At 42.3% G+C, this 20,415-nt stretch overlaps 1 protein-coding gene across 1 annotated transcript in view; it reads left to right on the forward strand.

Moving 5' to 3' along the window:
- PSMA3 (proteasome 20S subunit alpha 3) overlaps positions 1-20,415 on the forward strand; it is a 22,519-nt gene continuing 2,104 nt past the window's right edge. Inside the window, exons 1-8 of the mRNA XM_039538263.1 lie at positions 1-158; positions 5,023-5,105; positions 7,119-7,242; positions 8,802-8,903; positions 9,060-9,133; positions 9,795-9,867; positions 15,485-15,550; positions 18,044-18,090. Coding sequence (XP_039394197.1) covers positions 138-158; positions 5,023-5,105; positions 7,119-7,242; positions 8,802-8,903; positions 9,060-9,133; positions 9,795-9,867; positions 15,485-15,550; positions 18,044-18,090 — 590 coding nt within the window. The 5' untranslated portion in view covers positions 1-137. The remainder of the gene's footprint in view (positions 159-5,022; positions 5,106-7,118; positions 7,243-8,801; positions 8,904-9,059; positions 9,134-9,794; positions 9,868-15,484; positions 15,551-18,043; positions 18,091-20,415) is intronic.

Below are 20,415 nucleotides of genomic sequence, written 5' to 3' on the forward strand. Positions count from 1 at the left end.
GCACGTTCGCATAGGAACCCACCGCGGGAGCTCATTGGCTGGTGTGCGGCGGACCAATGGGCGTGTGCGTTGGTGAGCGCTGGGGCGCGTGAGGATCGGGTCTGTCCGGCGCTCGCTCTCCGCACGGCTCCGCCGCCATGAGCTCCATCGGCACCGGGGTGAGTGTGTGTCCTCGGCGGGGCCGCCGCGGGGCCCGCTGGGGCGGGAGCGAGCTTGAGCCCCCCCCCCCCATGGGGCCGGGGGGGAGGAGGGGGGGCTGCCCGCGCGGGCTGGGTGCGGCGCCGCGCCGCGCGGCGGAGTCCCCGGGGCCCGCGCGGCGGGTGGGAAAGCGAACGGGAAAGCGCGGGGGGGGGCCACCGGGCTCTGGCCCTGGGGGGTGGGGAGCGGGGGCAGGAGCTGGGGAGGGCGGGGGCTCTAGGGGCAAGGGAGGAGAAGGGGTGGGGTCTAGGGGTGGGGAGCGGGGCAGGAGCTGGGGAGGGGGGGGGGGGGGGGGCAGGAGGGAGGGGGGGGATGGGGGGGGGGGGGCAGGGGAGGAGAAGGGGTGGGGGTCTAGGGGTGGGAGGCGGGGGCAGGAGCTGGGGAAGGGATGGGGGCCTCTAGGGGCAAGGGAGGAGTAGGGGTGGGGCTCTAGGGGTGGGCAGCAGGGGCAGGAGCTGGGGAGGGGGAAGGGATGGGGGGGCCTCTAGGGACCAGGGGGAGGGAGGTGGGGGTCTAGGCCAAGGGGTTCTCAACTTTCCCCCCCTGGGGTCTGTTCTCCCTAACATGTTTTTAAAAATTCAGGGCTTCAGCCCGGGGTGGAGCGTGAGAGCCACTGCTCTAGGGTGTGAGGAGAGAGGATGCGGGTGGGGGTCCTGGCTAGACAGTTGGGAGGGTGGGCTCTAAGGGGGGGAGTGGGGGCGGGTGGCTCTGGGGAGATTGGGTCTGGATGGGTGGGTGCTCTGGGAGAAGGAGTGTGTGGGGCTATAGGAAGTGGGTGAATTGAGGTGCTGGGGGGAGATGAGGCACTAAGAGGAGCAGGGAAGGGGATGATGGGGGTGGTGAAGCAGTGGGGGCCCTCTGTCCAGCCCCAGGGCACTGGTGTACTCTTCTCAGCCCCATGATGCCCCCTCCTCCAGTCGCTGCCATGTTTGAAAAGGGGGCACCACATCTGCAGGGAGAGATTCAGGATGCCCCTCTCCATGTTCAGATGCATGTTGTCAATGAACTGGGGAGGTTGTGGCTGGGAACGTGCCATTTAACTTATGGGGGATGCTTTTTTCTATGGATATGCAGACTTAACTGGTGCTTAACAAGGGCCTTTGCCACTCTGACCCAGGCTAATGCAGTAAGTACATGAGACTATGGCATGGTTATGTCTAGGGGTTCTCACAACAAATATTTTGGTGGCTTCAGAGAGCGGCTACCAGCAAGAGCTGGTGGCAGCTCTTACAATTTTTCCTAAAATACTTAATTAATTTTAGGAAAAACAAATAAATATGTACATATACATGCCCAAATCATTGTAATTTATTTATGCAGGGTTTTTTTCAGACTCTAATAAAAATAATGTACAATTGTCTCTAATCTTTACTCGGCCAAAACAGAATAGAAACATAGATACGGTGCTTTGTGTGTGTTGCTTTTTATGGTTGATTTTTTTTTTTTTAATTTGCTATCTAGTAAGTCTGCCACTGAGAAAAGTGATATTTGTATATTTGTCAATATCACTTTTCATAGCAGGCTTACTCATCCCCGACAAGCTGGGGAACAAATTAAACCCTGGATGGGGAGGTGAGTAAGGATGGCCAGGGGTAATGGGGGACTGGATGGGGGGCTAAAAGAGGTAGCGGGGGTTGGGGCAATGGAGGGTGAGTCCAGGGCTGGATCACGGGGTCTGGCTGGGGGCTGGAAGGAGCAGCAGGAATCAGGAGTGATGTGGGGGGAATGTGCCCAGGGCCAGAGCACAAAGCCCTGCCACTGAGGGATGAAGCCTGCCACCCACCACCTCAGAGCTGAAGCCCAAAGCCCAATCCCCACTGCCCCTGGGAAGGTGGGGAACTCACACAGGTCGCCTGCTCCTAACAGTATTTGTGGCTTCAGAGTGGGGCTGGGACCAATCCCTGCTGGCGGCCCCAGGGGAGGGGCTTCTCCGCCACGCCCCCTCCCATCACCACCCAGAAGGTTGTAGCTGCAAGAAGAACCCCTTGTGGCCACATTTGAGAGACGCTGGTATGCTACAGACCTTACAGTGGCACAGCTGTAGCCTCATTATGCTGACCAGAGAGAGCTTTCCCGTCTGGATAATTTAAACCACCCCCAGTGAGCGGCGGTAGCTATGTCTCCCGCTGACTTAGCGCTGTCCTCACCAGCGCTTTTGTTGGTGAAACCTATGTCGGTCAGGGGTGTGGTTTTTTTTCACCCCCCGACAGACAAAAGTTTTACCGGCAAAAGTGCTAGTGTAGACCTAGCCTACGGCTCAGTGAGAAGATGATCTGTCACTTGTTGGCAGTTCCCTGTTCATTTAAGAATGGAATCAGGCCTGAAAACTGTTTTCTGGGAACAAGGGAAGGTCTGGGTTAAACCTGCATATTCATAATAGTTGGGTGCTTTCATGAAACATCTACTTTTTTATTCTTCTGCCCTTCGCTGCACCAGGCATGTGCAAACTCCACACTACTGAGATGACTGAGGGTCTGTCTACACTGCAAAAACACCCCACAACTATGGCACAGAGTTTCAGAGCCTGCTAAAAATAGCAGTGTAGATGTTTCCACCCAGGCTCTGAAATGTGGTGAGGAGGGGTGGGTGTAGAAGATATACCCTGAATTTCCTTGGACCAAGTATAATAGTCATCACAGACCCAGCTATCTACATTTCTAATAATCCATTACTAACACCTGCCTTTTCCAGAAACTGGAGTTCCAGGCAACCCCAGCACCATCTGGAAGGATCCTCAACAGCACAGGTGCTGTCTCCAGGAGCTCTGCACCGACTGCACACAGGTAATCATACATGCTACATGCTGCTGGGCTTCTGAGTGCAAGGCTGGTTTACATAGTTTTGGAATGAAACTCCGCCCTGGCCTGGCCTGTGAATGCCCGCCCACTGATTAAGGCTCAGCCAATTACCAGAGGCTTCGAGCTTTCAAACCTGCCTCCAACTGCCAGCCAGAGCACACGGTCCCTCAAACAACCAAACAAACAAACAGACTGACAAACACAAGCTCAGCACACAGCAAGTAACCCCCAATACAGTTACAAGCAGAGCTCAGTTAGTGTTATACCTATTTGGCCAGCAGGCAGCACTGTTCACCGACATCACTCAAATGCCCACTGACCTCTCACACATTCTGCTGTACACATTACCTAGGTACCAGAGATGAAGCCCCGGTTTGTGCAAGGGCTTAAACGTTAAAGTGTGAGAAGTGCTTTGAGATCGTCATCTGGAAAGCAAAGTGGAAGAGAAAAGTACTAATGCTATTCTAAGTATCTAAATAAGTCACAATGTACTAAAAAATAGGAACTTTTTGTATGGTTAATACTATGTCTGTGTGAAGCCTTACTCATTATGCTACTGTTTGGAATTTGAGATTCCTTAATGGGTTTGAATTATGGAATGAATTTCACTGAAGCAAGAGCTTTTTTAAAAACTAAGCAAACCAACATTGAGCTTACTAATTTACTTTGAGTTTATATACTTTCACTAAAAGAGAACTGTCTGATTTTTTTTTTAAAAGTACTGCCCGCTTTATTCACATGAAGTAAACATCAGTTTGAGTGAACCATTCTTACACGTTAAGATAAAATGGTCAGTTTTCAGAATGGAGAGAGTCTAAATAGTGGTGTGTCTCCTGGGGTCTTTTTTGGGACCAGTCTTCTTCAACATATTCATATATGATCTGGAAAAAGGGGTAAACAGTGAGGTGGCAAAATTTGCAGATGATACAAAACTACTCAAGATAGTTAAGTCCCAAGCAGACTGCAAAGAGCTACAAAAGGATCTTACAAAACTGGGTGACTGGGCAACAAAATGGCAGATGAAATTCAGTGTTGATAAACACAAAGTAATGCATATTGAAAAACAATCCCAACTGTACACATAAAATGAGGTCTAAATTAGCTGTTACCACTCAAGGAAGAGATCTTGGAGTCAGTGTGAATAGTTCTCTGAAAACACACTCATTGTGCAGCAGCAGTCAAAAAAGTGAACAGAATGCTGGGAATCATTAAGAAAGGGCTAGATAATAAGATAGAAAATATCATATTGCCTCTATAAATCCATGGTACGCCCGCATCTTGAATACTGTGTGTGGATGTAGTTGCCCGATCTCAAAAAAAATTGGAATTGGAAAAGGTTCAGAAAAGGGCAACAAAAATGATTAGGGGTATGGGACAGCTTCCATATGAGGAGAGATTAATAAGACCTGGACTTTTCAGCTTGGAAAAGAGATGACTAAGGGGGGGATATGATAGAGGTCTATAAAAACATGACTGGTTTGGAGACAGTAAATAAGGAAGTGTTATTTACTCCTCCTCATAACACAAGAACTAGGGGTCACCAAATGAAATTAATAGGCAGCAGGTTTAAAACAAACAAAAGGAAGTATTTTTTTCGCACAGTCAACCTGTGGAACTCCTTGCCAGAGGATGTTGTGAAGGCCAAAACTGTAACAGGGTTCAGAAAAGAACTAGATAAGTTCATGGAGGATAGGTCCATCAATGGCTATTAGCCAGGATGGGTGGAGATGGTGTCCCTAGTCTGTTTGCCAGAAGCTGGGAATAGGTGACAGGATGGATCACTTGATAATTACCTATTCTGTTTGTTCCCTCTAGGGCACCTGGCATTCGCCACTGTTGGAAGACAGGATACTGGGCTAAATGGACCTTTGATCTGACCCAGTATGGCTGTTCTTATGTTCTTACATAGATTTTCTCCAAAGACTCACTTTAAGACTCTGCATAGAAAAATAGCTTAGTACTACCACTATGTGGGTTCTATTTGTAACTCTTTTTATGCTGAGTAGTTTGTTTTCTTCCTTTACAGTATGACCTGTCAGCTTCCACATTCTCTCCAGATGGCAGAGTATTTCAAGTTGAATATGCTATGAAAGCTGTGGAGAATAGTAGGTAAGAGAAATGTCTTTGTTTTATACTTCACAGATTTCTTTAAAAAGGGCAAGAGAAATGTGATTAGGGCAGATAGCTAAGATCGTATTGCAAAGAAAATTGTACTCCTGAAATAAGCAATTTTGTGACTGTATTCCTTTCAGGAAGCTCTTCAGATTAAATATAAAGGGAGTGTAATCATCCTTATTTGTTCAATAGTTTGGAGGAACAAAAATTATAAAGGCATGTTTTGAGAGACTGCAAAGGAAGGTAGTAAATTATTCATGTTTGCTAGGTGTAATAAAATCTCATACTTTGGGGCAAAAGCTGATTGCATAGGTCCTTAATATATGTAAAGTGCTCATCTAGTATGGTAATAGGCTATATAAATACCAAAAAGGCCATTTTAGAGATGGTGAATTGAGGCACTGAGAAGTCAAGTAACTTGCTCAGGACCACACAGGTTTGTGGTAGTCTCACTGGCTGTTGCCAGTTTCTTAAAGAATGATGGTTTGGCTAAAACGACAACGTCAGCCTCCCTAAGATTACATACGTTCATTCAGGCATATGCCAGGTGACAGCTATAAACATGTAAATATTATTTTGTGTTGTAGCACAATCTGGATGTGTTGACTAGTAAATGCAGATAAATTGCTTTGAGCTTTGGATTGGATCATCCTGTGTTTGTACAGTAACTGGTCTTGATCCAGGTCTCTGGATACTATTGCAATAGAAATAACGTAGTTCAAAATACATCTGTGTGGTACTCCAGCTAGTATGAATATCTAATATCTTGGGAGTATATCACCCTTTTAGTGACTTCATCAAATGCTTTTAAAGATCTCTTACCATCTGTAATACCATCCTAAAAGTAATGGTGGAATGGTCCATAAATCTTAAATATGCATCAAAAACTATTTTGTACTAATTCTCAATTAGTAAGAACTATTTAATGTCACTGAAGTGCGTGTTCTAGTGATTTATCTTCTCTTCTTCATTCACTTGGTCGGTAAGAGTTTTTGATGCATCTAGATACTTTAATGTTAGGCACTTAGAGGACATGATTTAGCCCCATGGAGGGAGGAGGGAACTTTATGGCAGTGGTTCTCAAACTTATTTGATCGAGCGCCCCCCCCCCCCCTTCCTTTCTCTGTAGTAGTTTACACCTCCCACTCTCACCACACAAATACATATATGGCCGCCCAACTCTGAAGGCAGAGTGGAGAGTGGCGGCTGCTGGCCAGGTACCCAGCTGTGAAGGCAACACCGTCACGAGCAGCAGTGAAGTAACAGTGGCATGGTATGGCATTGCCATGCTTACTTCTCTGCTGCTGCTGGTGGCGGTGCTGCCTTCAGAGCTGGGTGCCTGGCCAGCAGCTGCTACTCTCTGGCTTCCAGCTCTGAAGGCAGCACTGCTTCTCACGCCGCCCCAGAATTCATTCTGTGCTCCCCAATGTGAGAACCTCTTCCTTACGGAGTAGGTAGGGGCCATGGCCGTCCTAACTTAGTGATGACAACAGATTCTTGAGATACTTGTGCCACTGCCTGGGTGCTCTCAGGAGCTGTGTTCCTATTTTTACAATTATGTGCTTACTGGGGGAGAGGGGGATTGAAGGAAAATAACACATCCATGTAGATGCTCCCACTTCACAACTATAGGAAACCTGCAGGTTTGAAGGGAGAACTGCTCCCCACCCACGTCCCTCAAACTATTAATTCTAGATGTACAGAGTGTGTGCGAAAACTTTCTTGGGTAGGGTGGGAAAAAGGGAAATGCGGTGCCACTTTCTTATAGAAACACTGGGTAACTTCAGTGGGTCTTACTCTTTTCCTCCCCGTCTTCAAGACAGCAGTGAAATCATGGAGCAGATCTACCTCACTTTAAATTAAGCTGTCTTGTACTTCAGTCCTGCACCTATTTAACTTTGATAAAGATATGCTAAAATAACTTTCCAACCCCAGTCCTACCGATTTAGTGGGGTTTTTTTGTTTTAAAAAAAATCTTACTCTTCTTATATTTGACTTGTCTTTCAGTACAGCAATTGGCATAAGATGTAAAGATGGTGTTGTCTTTGGAGTAGAAAAACTAGTCTTGTCCAAGCTTTATGAAGAAGGTTCCAATAAACGTCTCTTCAATGTTGATCGACATGTTGGAATGGTGAGGTGCTGCAACACTTTTTTTTGCTTTTCTCCTATGAATTAGGAAAACGTCACAGAAAATGGATAGTCCATTGCATAAATATAGCCAGTGTTAAATAGCTTTTGAAGTACTGTATCCCGACACTTCTAAACTTGTAGTCAGAGAAAAGTCAAGGGACATTTAGACAAATCAGATTCTCAATTCTGTGTATGCACTTCTAGTCCTGTTTGTGGGTATGTGTATAAACCTGTTCATGTACAAGCAAAATCTCACAGTAAAATGGGAGGCTGATCTGTGATATTTACTCATTCTAGAGTTATCTTTCTCTGGTTTCTTTTTTCTATGTGCACTAAAACAAATGCTCCAATGAGAGCAGGAATATACATAAACTAAATATTAAGAAAGCAGCCTCTTGTTACCCATATCATAAAACACATTTTCTAAGAATAGCAAAACACAACAACAGTACTAACATATAAGATATTCTCACCGTCTTTTGAAAGGGGCGTGGGACGGAAGGAGCAGGATGCTATAATGGCTGGTATAAAGGGACCAAATATCATGGGCTACTGACCTGTCCCCAATAGTAATGTCAGTAACATCAATAGGGCTCTACCAAATTCACGGTCCATTTTGGTCAATTTCATGATCATAGGATTTTAAAAATAATAAATTTCATGATATTTAAATCTGAAATTTCACAGTGTTGTAACTGTAGGAGTCCTGACCTAACTCTGAAGGCAGCAGCGTAGAAATAAGGGTGGCATGGTATGGTATTGCCACCCTTACTTCTGCGCTGCTGCTGGTGGAGCACTGCCTTAAGAGCTGGGAACCTGGCCAGTAGCCACTGCTCTCAGGCCACCTATCTCTGAAGGCAGCGCAATACCTTCCCCCCAATAACCCTTTCATGGATTGGGACCCCCAGTTTGAGTAACACTGTTCTCCCCCTTGAAATCTGTATAGATAGCGTAAAAGTACACAAAAGACCAGATTTCATGGGGGACATCAAATTTCACAGTCCGTGATACATTTTTTTATGGCTGTGAATTTGGTAGGGCCCTAAACATCAGGTGGGAACCATGCTAGTAAAACTGCTTGAAGCTGCACCACTAGTCATGGAGAGTAAGAAGATTGCTCCTGCAACTGTAATGCTGCCAGAAGAAGGGTAGGTGTTGCTGCAGTTCAAGAAATCTTAAAATCCAGGGGGAAAAATATATAATATACTGTTAAGGGTGCTTGTCTATTTTTTCCATGTTCTCATGGTTTTTGTTTATATTAAGTTAACTTTACAGCTTACATAGAAGTTGGATCTTAAAAGTATACCTTTATTTTATGCGGTTTACAATAATACATCAATTTTGTTTTTATTGAATAATTTTAAAAAGCTTTTTCAGCTTGTTGACAGGTGTAAAGTCTGGTTTGGTCAGTTTTGAAAGAGCAGATGTATGGTGCAGTGAAAACCTGTTTAAGTCACAGTAACAGAATTAGAGGTTGTCTAAAGTTTGTCAATTACCTTGCAAGAAATAGCGGTAATTTATCTGAATGTTGACTTTAGCCGGTGATACTCTTCATTTCAGGCAGTAGCAGGACTCCTGGCAGATGCTCGTTCTTTGGCAGACATAGCTAGAGAAGAAGCTTCTAACTTTAGATCTAACTATGGATATAATATTCCATTGAAGGTAAGTAACTGGTGCTTTTAGCACAAATTCATTCTTTAGGTTTCCTTAGATCCTGTGACAAGGAAGGTAGCCTGTTTTGAATTGTTTTTACTTGAGGCATGTTTATTTCATTAAATTAAATGTTCTAAAACTCCTCCCTTTTTTTTTCCCCCCTAGCATCTTGCCGACAGAGTGGCCATGTATGTACATGCCTACACACTATACAGTGCTGTCAGACCTTTTGGCTGCAGGTATAAGTTTTTAAAATACTTGTGCTTGATTGGAAGAATTTTTATTCAGTGCACAACAGATAGATTTATCTTGCGTATTTATAAGATGATTTTTCACCTTGGTGTATCTGTGCCTTTGTGTCTATCTGTCTCTCCTAAAACAAGCGTAATTATATTGGTAATATTGAGGAGGACTTTAGGTAAAGATGTCTGTGTAAAGATGCATTTGATTACTAGGTAAAATATCTAATTGTTCCTAAATTTTAAAACTGAGACGCTTGTGCTGGTAACTTCCATGGGAATCATGAAAGCAAAATTGTCATTTGAAAATTTACTTCTCCGGCCCTGTAGCTAAGTGAGGCATTGTAAATTCAGTGCAGTTTATCTTAAATGACAATCCAAGGGACCAATAAGTCAGTGACTTAAGAAAGACGATCTTTAGCTATAGGTCGAGCAAAATTGTACTGACAGCTTTGGGGTTGAAGGTACCCAAAAGGTAAAGATGAGTTTCTTGTTGGAAGGTAGTGTATAGCGGAGGTTTCACTGCAAGAGCAATGATGAGACCTTGTTGTCTACTGTGTGCAAAAAAGCCCAAGGCAGTATAATTAATCTTTGTAATTTTGTGTGATTTTTGTAGCACCATGCATAACCTGTCTTCTAATATCTCATTTTCTTTATTCAGTTTCATGTTAGGGTCTTATGATGAGGATGATGGCGCTCAGCTTTACATGATTGACCCATCAGGTGTTTCATATGTGAGTATTTTGAAATAGCCTCAAATATCTTCTGACCTAATAGTTCCTAATAGGGTCATGGAATATAGGATTTTCTCTTTGGATAGTGGTCACTACTGCTGGATGACAGTTGAACTGGTAGTGTTGTATGGCATTGGTGTGGCTTGTCTGTTTGCAAGCTAAGTACTCTTGAGATAGACCTTTTCAAAATCACTGTCAATTGTAATTGACAGCATTTCTCACACCTGGTTTCACTTATTTGTTAAAGATGAGTGTCAAGGACTTTTTTGGAAAAGTAGCTTGTCTGTTAAACCCCTCTGCTAAATGAGTCAGAAATCCAGCACATCACTTTATTTGTTCTGTCTTCTGAAGTCAGGTATTAGTGGATGGGACTCTGACATAAAAAGTGTGTGGCACTGTAGTAAGAGTTCCACTTACTAATAGTTACCGCCAAGTAGACTCCCTTAAGACATTGCTTTAATAATGTCAGGTCAGGACAGACACGTGTCTTGTAAATCATAATGCTTGACAGGGCTATCTCTGAATAGTCAGCTAAAGAACAAACAGGACAATACAAGACCATAGACAACAGCAGGAAGTGTCCTACTGTGCAAAGCCCTGCACATTTTGTATCCCTAAGGATGTATTTAGTAAGATAATTTGTAAGGCAAGGAAATCTTTCAAAGTGTGGATAGCTAGGGATAGTCTCTAAGCCTTGATCTGAATTTCCTGACTTAGTTTTCAGTTGCGACCTAGATATATATTATACACAGAGTATATTAAAAGAATACTAAGGCTGCAAAGACTCAGAAGTTAAATGTTAGAATTAAAGTTGCATCTGCTTAAAAAGGCTTATGGTTACCTGGGTCCTCCCATTTACCTTTTTTAAATGTTGGCACTCCAGCTGTTTTCAGTCTTGTAGAACTCTCCCAGTACACCAAGATTCCTTAAATATCAATATCAGTGGGCCAGAGCTTATCAGCCAGTATTTTTAAACCTCCTGGATGCAAGATACTGTTTAACACCCTCCCTAGTCACATTTTTCAATAGAAAGTATTTCATTATCAGTAAGTTGTGAATATCTCATCTGGCTTCTTTCCAAATGCAGAACAGAAATGTACTGACTACATCTGCCTCTTCTTTATCAACAGCTTTTCCATCACTGTTGGATAACTGACTGATACCAGTGCTAGGTTTTCTTATGTTCCTGATATATACAAAATTACTACTTATTGTTAATTCTACTGGTGGTAGCTTTTTTTTTCATTTATACCTTTAGCTTTTCCTGTCAACTGCCTGTATTTAATAACTGATAATTTTTAGTCTTTCCTGTTGACTTCCCCTTTCTGTTGATTATGATTTCTTTTATTGCTGCTTTCATTTCTCTTTCTTAATTAGGATTTATTTTTTTTAACCAAAGAATCCATTCTTTATTGACACTGGAATTGGGGGGCATCTAGTAATGTTTTCTTAAACAACTCCTAAATATAATTCACATTTGTATTGTTTAAATTTTTCCTCCCACTCACTCGTGACCATAATTGTGTTAAACTTTGAGAAATTGGCCCTGTTAAAGCGTGTGTGTATCCTGTGGTATATACATACTAGGTCAGTGTTCTATTACTTCACCATTGACTGATTACTGTTAAAATTTAAACTTTGCAGCACAACAGTTTCACTTTGGAAATTTCAGCTAATGGTTTATTTTCATAGTCTTGTTTGAATATATTTAAATACTTACGTTGGGCATGACAGTTGGGCTTGTGAATACAATATTCACATCGAATCTGACTTTTTGTATTTATCCTAATGAGTATCAGAAGGGTAGCTGTGTTAGTCTGGATCTGTAAAAGCAGCAAAGAGTCCTGTGGCACTTTATAGACTAACAGACGTTTTGGAGCATGAGCTTTCGTGGGTGAATACCCACTTCGTCGGATGCATGTCATATCCTAATGAGCACATCTCTGAGTAAAAATATTTTACTATAGCAAATATCTAATAGATATGTACTAACCATAACAAGCACAGTCTTGGTTAGCTATTCCTAGCTAGTTTTAGACAATCTCACATCAATGTCTACAGTAGCTTTTTATGGGAAATCTTCTCGTTCCATGCACAGGACTAGCCACACAGAGGGAACATCAGAGCCTTTGCAAAGAAGGTTTTAAATGACTAGGAAACTATGGTAGGTAAAATGGAAATTAGGAGGCTACAAATTTGAAGAATAGCCAAAGATCTGAAAAAACAAGTAACACGTTCTTTAGTATCAGAAGCAAGAAACATTGAGAATCTATGGGTCTACTGCATGATAGAGTGTAAAAGATACAATTAAGGAGGATCAGGACACTGCAGAAAAGCCTAATGGTTTCTTTGCATCAGTCTTTACTGCAGAGGATATTGTGGAGGTACCTTTATTCCCTGATAAGAGTGGGTATCAAGAGAAGTTGCTGGAACCAATTGATAAATTAAAGAGTAGCAAGTTGCCAGTGCTAGATGGCATCCATCCATCCAGGAATTCTGAAGGACTTTAAGAATGAAGTGGCTGATCTGTTAATAAGAATATGCCATGTCTCAATATACTGGAGGGTAGGAAATGCTGTACCTATTTTTAAAATAGTTGCTGGGATGACCTCGGAATTTAAGCCTTTCTTTAAGCTGATTCAAAGCTGGTAAAACAAATACAACTGTACACAACCTGTGGAATTCGGTGCCACAGGATATCATTAAATCCAAGGATTTAGGATTCAAACATTAGATATCTGTGTACTGAGAGTGTTCATGCTTATATAAGGGTAAAAACTTTATTTTCTTTTAGAAAAGATGTAAAGCCTATATGCTTCAGGTCATAGCCAACATGAATGAGGTTAGCAAGAAACTACCTTTGTGGACAGATTATTCCATAATTGTCCACTATAGGGCTTCTTCCTCTGAAGCATCTGGTACTAGCCACTGTCGAGAGGCAGACTGGACTAGATGGACCCATAGACATTTCAACCTTGTGTTTCAGTAGTCTGTGTATTACTTTGACTTCTGTGCTGTGAGGTATAAGAAGGTGAGTCACTGATGTATATCTCCTTCTTTCATCAAATGGTATACATGGTTAAACTCCACTGTATTTACCACTGTGCTTGCAGTGCAAAAATTAGGAAATTAATACTTCCTTTGTGACTAAACAAATGTTTGGTGACCACCTCTCCCACCTAAGCATGAGGAATATAGAAAACGTATTCTGCGAAAACACTCCAGAGTATGTGAAACTTTTAAAGCTGCAGTTTTGGGGGTCCAACAAAAATCAGTAAGAACAGCTAGGCTTTCACATACAAGATGCTTCAAGGCAGACAACACACCAGTGGGAGTTCTGCAAAGGAGAATGATAGGAAGGGACAGATGGCATGAGGGGAGATTTTGGGAAAACAGTATATGTTAATTCCCAGAGATGGATATATGTTGTACAGCCAAACTGTACAACAGTTTTGGGGGTGGAAGTGATGATGCAATTCAAATGGAATGTTTAGTTTTGTATGCGGTGTTGTAGCCCTGTTGATCCTAGGATATTAGAGAGAGAAGGTGGATGATGTAATATCTCTTATTTGACCAACTTCTGTTGGTGAGAGAGACGAGCTTTCGAGCTCACACGGAGCTCTACTTCAGGTCTGGGAAAGGTACTCAGTGTCTCAGCTAAATACAAGGTAGAACAGATTGTTTAGCACGAGTAGTTAACACATTTCAAGGGACCATTCAAGATGAAGTGGCCCACAAACATCTCTCTATTCATGGGGGGGGGGGGGAGAGAAAGAGGGGGGAAGAGCAGCTGGGGGCGGAGTTACTAGTGGGTTATATAAATTATTGTAATAACCATAAGGCTAGTGTGTCTATGCAGTCCATTATTTTTAGTGTCTAGCTAAATTCTGAATTTAAGCTCTCAGGCCAATGTTTTGAAAGTGTTGTGCAGTTTTCCTTTGAAGATGGGGACTGATAGGTCAGATATAAAGTGATCACTTTGTGAAAATTGTTCACCCACGGGTGGGGGTGATGGGGTATTTTTGTCCTTTGTCATTTTCCTACATTCATTTGAGAGTGTAGTGATTGTCTGGGGGTGGGATAGCTCAGTGGTTTGAGCATTGGCCTGCTAAACCCAGGGTTGTGAGTTCAATCCTTGAGGGGGCCACTTAGGGATCTGGGGCAAAAATTGGTCCTGCTAGTGAAGGCAGGGGGCTGGACTCAATGACCTTTCAAGGTCCCTTCCAGTTCTAGGAGATTGGTATATCTCCAATTATTACCTTTATTACCTTTTTTTATTACATAGTTGCTATCTGGGCATTTAGTGTGCTGGATGAAGTACACCACATTGTGATAGGCATGTTGAGGACCCATTGATCTTGAAAGATGTGTTGTGGGGAGCATTGATCATTGTAGCAGTGGAGGGGTGCACTCCACTAGAGAAATAGATCACATTATGGAATGGACCATCCAAATATCACGAGAGAACTGGCTTCAACATAGAATTTAAACCGCCTCCAACTGCACACCCCTAGGTGTCACCTGCCACCACGCACTGGAACCCATACAGGGTACCATCAAATAGCTATAACCCATACTTGATGGGGATCCCACCCTGAAGGAAATCTTTCCTGAATTCCCCCTTCTGGCCTTCAAATAACCCCCTGACCTCTTCAAGCTCATCAGAAGCAAACTCCCCACAGACCAGGACATACTAGCTCAAAGCGGCACCAGACTGCCAGAACGACAGATGCAAAACCTGCCTACATATCTCCAATGCTACAATGATCAACGCTCCCCACAACGCATCTTTTAAGATGCATGGGTCCTACACATGCCTATTGCTACATGTGGTGTACCTCATCCAGTGCACTAAGTGCCCCCATAGCAACTATGTGGCCGAAACCAGACAATCACTATGCTCTCGAATGAATGTAGAAAAATGATAAAAGACAAAAACGCCATATCACTTATGGGTGAACACTTTTCATAAAGTGATCATTCTATATCAGTTCTCATCCTCAAAGGAAACTTGCGCAATGCTTTCAAAAGACAAGCCTGGAAGCTTAAATTCATAACTTTGCTAGACACTAAAAATCATGGACTGAATAGAGAAACTGGATTTATGGCTTATTACAACTATCTGCAACCCCCTAACAATTCCCCCCCCCCCCATTTCCACCCCAGATGTTTCCCCTACCCTTCCTCCTTATGACTGCAGGGGTCACCTTGAATGGTCCCTTGAAATGTGTGTTAACTACTTATGCTAAGCAGTGACACTTCGAGTTAATTTCCAGTCCTAAAGAAGAGCTCTGTGTAAAGCTCAAAAGCTTGTCTCTCAGCAACAGAGGTTGGTCCAATAAAAGATATTAATACGCCCACTTTGTCTGTTAAGTTTTTGAGAGTTTTCACTTATTGTGTTAAAACACCAGTATAAATAGGATTCTACTCTGAGGAATTTACTGAGAAGGATGTTTTGTTGTTACTGTAATATTACCTACAGGTATACTCCGAGTTCTACATCGTAAACTGCAACACTTTACTGAGTTCTTCCGACTAAAGAATATTAAAGAAACCCTCCCTGTAAAAAAGATTATAACAAACTTTAACTAATCTCTTTTTTTTGTTGCTTTTATAGGGTTATTGGGGGTGTGCCATTGGTAAAGCCAGACAGGCTGCAAAGACAGAGATTGAAAAACTTCAGGTAGGATGGTATTAACAATATAATATACAGTCTATCCAATTATTTTGTATTAATCCATTTCAAGACAGATATTCCTAGCTACCACTGTTGTGCTGTAACTTTTAGGTTTTTGAAGGTAAGGGTTAGTAGGCGTCAGTGCATTCTGGCACAAGGGAGATTAGCAAGTAGATGAAGCTACTTGCTCTGTACAGGAACATTTCCCTATAGCCCACTGTGACTGGAACATCCCCTGAAGAACAGTGAATGGGGCTGCAGCCCCATCTCTTTCCCATGCTGAATGACCAGAGGAATACTATGAATTGTACTAAAATATACTGTCGTGGAGAAGTAAGATCAGAGATGTTTGTTCTCATCAGGTGAAGCACCAGCCAGTTGTCACCGTAGCTTAGGTCGACCTTTTGTGGTGTTTACGCCACGCTGGGTCGACAGGAGAAACTCTGACTTTCCTTATGCTTCTCATTCTGGTGGAGTAATGGAGTTGACAGGATAGCGATTGGCGCTCAATTTAGCATGTCTTCACTAGACCTGTTAAACTGACTCCTGGTGGATTGATCGCTGCACGGAGATATCCCCCCTTCCACCTCCCAGTAAGCAGAGACAAGCCCTAGGTTTCCAGAGACTTTGACCTATTTGTTAGGTGCACGTTTGCCACAGATTAACATTTGATCACGTTTCAAACATAAAATTAGAAGTAGCAAACTGCAAGGTGTCTTGTAGTGATGGACAATATGGCCTGCTGGAGATTACATATAAAAATCTACACCCAGAAAAGAGGGGAGAGGTAAGGAAGTAGCTCCACCTATCATCTTAAAGCAGATCTTTTCCTTCTTAGTACTGTCAGATAGCCAAGCATTATAGGGGAACAGCTAAGCATACTGCAGTGAAGATACAGAAGCTGGGAGGGGAGGTGGTTAGTGAAATATTTTCTATCATAAGTGGTCTACATTATGAAGAACTGCTGTATTAATCACCTCTAGTGGTAGCTGTAAACACTTAATACTTCAAAATGGGAATCTGTATTCAACCAGGGAAAGCGGTTTGTTTTTTCAGTATCTCACAAATTCAGCTTTTTCTGAGACAATTCATGTGCCATCTAATGTTTAAATTTCCCCCATTACTTTGGATGTGAACAGTGAATGATACATGTAAACCTTTGAATGATAAATTCAGTGTCAAGCTTTTGATACTGTCTGCAGGATTAACAAATCTGAGATGAAAAAGGTGGTCAGGGATAATGTCTAGCTGAAACATGTGGCCTGCAAACCTTCTTAACATCAGTAGACTAATAAATCTCTCACTCTTCCACAAATAACTTGTGTGCATAAATGCAAGAATCAGTTCTGTGGTGCATGCAATGGTTATACAAAGATAGTGGTGTATATATCTTAGGGCTTGTGTCAACACAAACATCTAGTTTGTGGCAAAACAGGGGGTAAATTTACCCCATACTAGCCTGCTGTGCATAAGATGTCTGTCTGGGCCTGCTGCTACTCATTAAAAGTTCCCTAGTGTGCTCTGATCCACCCTGCTTTGAAGTGAGTAGATTAATGCATACGAGGGAACGTTTAGTGTGCTGCAGCACGTGAACATTTAGCACAAATAGCACAGTAGACTTGTATCCCGTCTTGTTGTTCGCTGAGTGTTTGTCCAGATATGATCCTGTCACTGTTAAGAATCAGTTATTGGGGAAAGGGAAGAAGGATCTAGTTTTGTGCTGCTTTTCCATTATTCCAAAAGGAGGAGGTCCCGGTTGAGATCTGATGTGTATGAATGTTTTTTCATGAGCTTGTGCCATGTCATGGATCCTGGAATTTAATTTTGTAAATGTTACCATAATCAAGTGTGAAACTTTATTTTGGTCAGCTGTCAGTGGACTGCCTCAGGACTCAATGTACCTACATGAGTTTGAGGAAAAAATGAAAAACCAATCCTCCGTTCAGCCTCACAAGGTCTGTCTTATCAAAATTAGAATAGCATTTACTAGTAGGACACTACATGTAAACAGGAATGCCCTTGAGACTCTTGACGCATGATTGTTAGAACAGGTGCTAAGATAGAGATGCATCTGTTGGTATGATAGTCCCATGATTTAGTCTGTCAAAAGGCATTAAGGTATAATCAGCTAAGTAAAGGCCTGTGTGCTGAGATTTATAAAAAGCTCTGCAGCGTCTAGTTGAAAGGAACAAACTGAAGAGCTGTGTCTGAGTTGTCTACAACTGAATGAATAGGGGAAAGAGTAACATTTGGGACTCATACAGAAGTAGTCGTCCAGAATAAAAAGTGAAAATAAGGAATCATTAGCTAACTTAATTTGGCTCTATTCTTAACTGAGCCCGTGGCAGGATTGTGCAGCAGAAACCGATGCCGGAACAAAACAAGAGTAATATAATTTGGTGCATCAGCCACCAATATCCTGGCTTTCCCCTAGTGGATAAGTGCTTTCCAAAAATACAAAATGTTAAATCAACTAAATTGTACATTCCTTACCCACAGATGAAAGAAATGACTTGCCGTGATGTTGTTAAAGAAGTTGCAAAAATGTAAGTTTCCTTTCCTTTCGGCCTTTCATCCCCAGTGCTCTTATTTTCTCTTATCCCTCTTTGTGAAAAATAAACATCTCAATAGATTGGCAAACTGGCCCTAACATGGAACTGAGTCAGTTAAATAAAAAATAAAAATGGAAGCTTAAAGTACTACTCCTGTTCCTAGGGCTGTCCCTGTGTAACTAACTTTAGTAGTTTTACAATCTTCTTTCCCTATTTTAAATATGTGGTTTTCTCTCCCTCCTTCCTGTGCAAAAGATCTATCCAGCATGGGGAAACTGACTATACAGAGGAAACCGTGAAAGGAGTCAATTCTTGGTGCTTTTGGCAGCACTGTGGAAGCCAAGTGAAAACATGTATCTTTATTCTTTCCATTAATCACTTTAGGTGTTGCTTGAAACAGTGGGTTAAGTGCAGATAAATGTTTGGCCGTGTTCCTACTTTTTAAATGTAAACATTTGAGAGAAAGGGAAGCTGGTCATAGTTCATAATACAGAGTTACTATGGAAATAGATCTATGCAAACTTAATTAATTGTGGCTTCAGGTGCTTCCTAGCTTGGCAGTATCTAGGAATGAAGCAAAGGAACACTGTTCCTGGAGAGGGCCTCATTACCACCCCTCTCTTCTCCTTGCTAGCTGATTAAGGAGCATCACTGCTTGGTTAGGAGAGCAAGTGCAGTGCAATTTATCCAGAAGATGACATGTAGCCTTCTACTATGTAGATGGAGAAATAGTAGGACTTAGCTGACTCCTGGAGGAAACTAACAATCAAATTTGGTATTTGATGGCACAGTAGCTTCTTTGCTCGTTTAATGTTTCTAAACTTACTAACGGGTGTTAGAAATACCATGTTAGGTAATTAAGACTAGGGAAATATTTTATATATAGTATACATTAGACAGTGCTGGATAGTCACTATTCCTTCCTGGTCTCATCTGCTGGCTGCTATGAGCCTCTTGTTGAACTTGAGCACACAAACACAGGCAGGAGAGAAAACAGAACTGGGGTGCAGAATTGAAGAAATAGGAGTGTTTGAGTCTAGTGTGTCCTTCCTTTTGTATTTTCATGTTTGTTCGTATCAGTATCTCTAACCCTTTCTTGCCTAGACATTTTTCCTCAGTGATTTGAAGGCTTTAGACTAACTCAGTGCCAGAAATGGAAACTAATCTGCTGGATGCTTATACAATGCTGTTTTCACCTTGATTCTGTCCTCCTGATACTTTGTATGAATTAAATGGTTGATTGAACACATTTCAGAGGAGGGGTTAGAACTTTTTTGTCTGAATATCTGAGGACATTTCCCCTTCAAACTTTTAGCTACTGCAGGAATTACAGTGAGTTTCTTGGACATCGAGTGTGCTTGCCTGTGAAACTTTAATATTACAGTTTAGTTGCAAATGATTCCAGTATTTTTGTAGCAGTATCTTAGAAGGCTAAGGATGTACTAGGATGAACCTTTTTGTACTGGGGCATATGCATGTTCCATACAACAGATGTCTCAGGTTGCCTTGATGTGTTGAACCAGAGAGCTTAAGTAGGATCTCTGACCTTGATATTTATTTGAAGCCCTGTGAGCAGGGGATCAAATTCTCTCAAGCTGCACAAACTGGGGGCAAACTTTGTTTTTGGTCCAAGGAATTAGAATGGAAAAGTGAACCACATGGTACTGGAGGCTTGAAATGTTGCATAGTGGCAACTCTATGCACTTTACACTTTTTCTTTTGACATTTTCAGTTTATCTGCAATCCTTTAACACTCCAGTAGCACTGAAAGGCCTTAACCAGGTTGGGGTCCCCACTGCACTAGCAATACAATAGCTGTTGGAGGCAAGCACTTAGTCTCAAAAACAACAGGTGGATGAGACAGGGCGGGGTGAGGGCCTGTGAGTTGAGGTAATGAAAATAGCATGAGCAATTTCCAGGATCAGTGCCTACAATTCCATATGATTAATAGCAGGCTTTGAGGCATTCAGAGCTCTGATCTTGGTTGGCAAGTAAGTCCAGAGCATATGCCCAATGCAATTAGTGAACTTGTAGGTTCTAGCTCCTCTTCTAGAGGACAAGGGATGACATCACCATTAGGACTACCCATTTTCAGCTTTGCTTTTAAGCATCCTAAATTCCAAGTTTGAAGAATGCAAGCTTCTGTAACAATTGGAACTGAATGTTTTTTGTTTAGGAAATTAACTTGTGCAATTGTTTTGAGGGAGCTGTTGGAGAACATTAACTTGGCATTTTTTAGTGTTCCTCATGTGAACAAATAGATTAAGGATAAGGTTTATATGTTCTTGAACATGGAAATAAGATTGGCAATGATGACCA

The sequence above is a fragment of the Mauremys reevesii genome, linkage group 4 (assembly GCF_016161935.1).
Source record: "Mauremys reevesii isolate NIE-2019 linkage group 4, ASM1616193v1, whole genome shotgun sequence".
NCBI lineage: Eukaryota > Metazoa > Chordata > Testudines > Geoemydidae > Mauremys > Mauremys reevesii.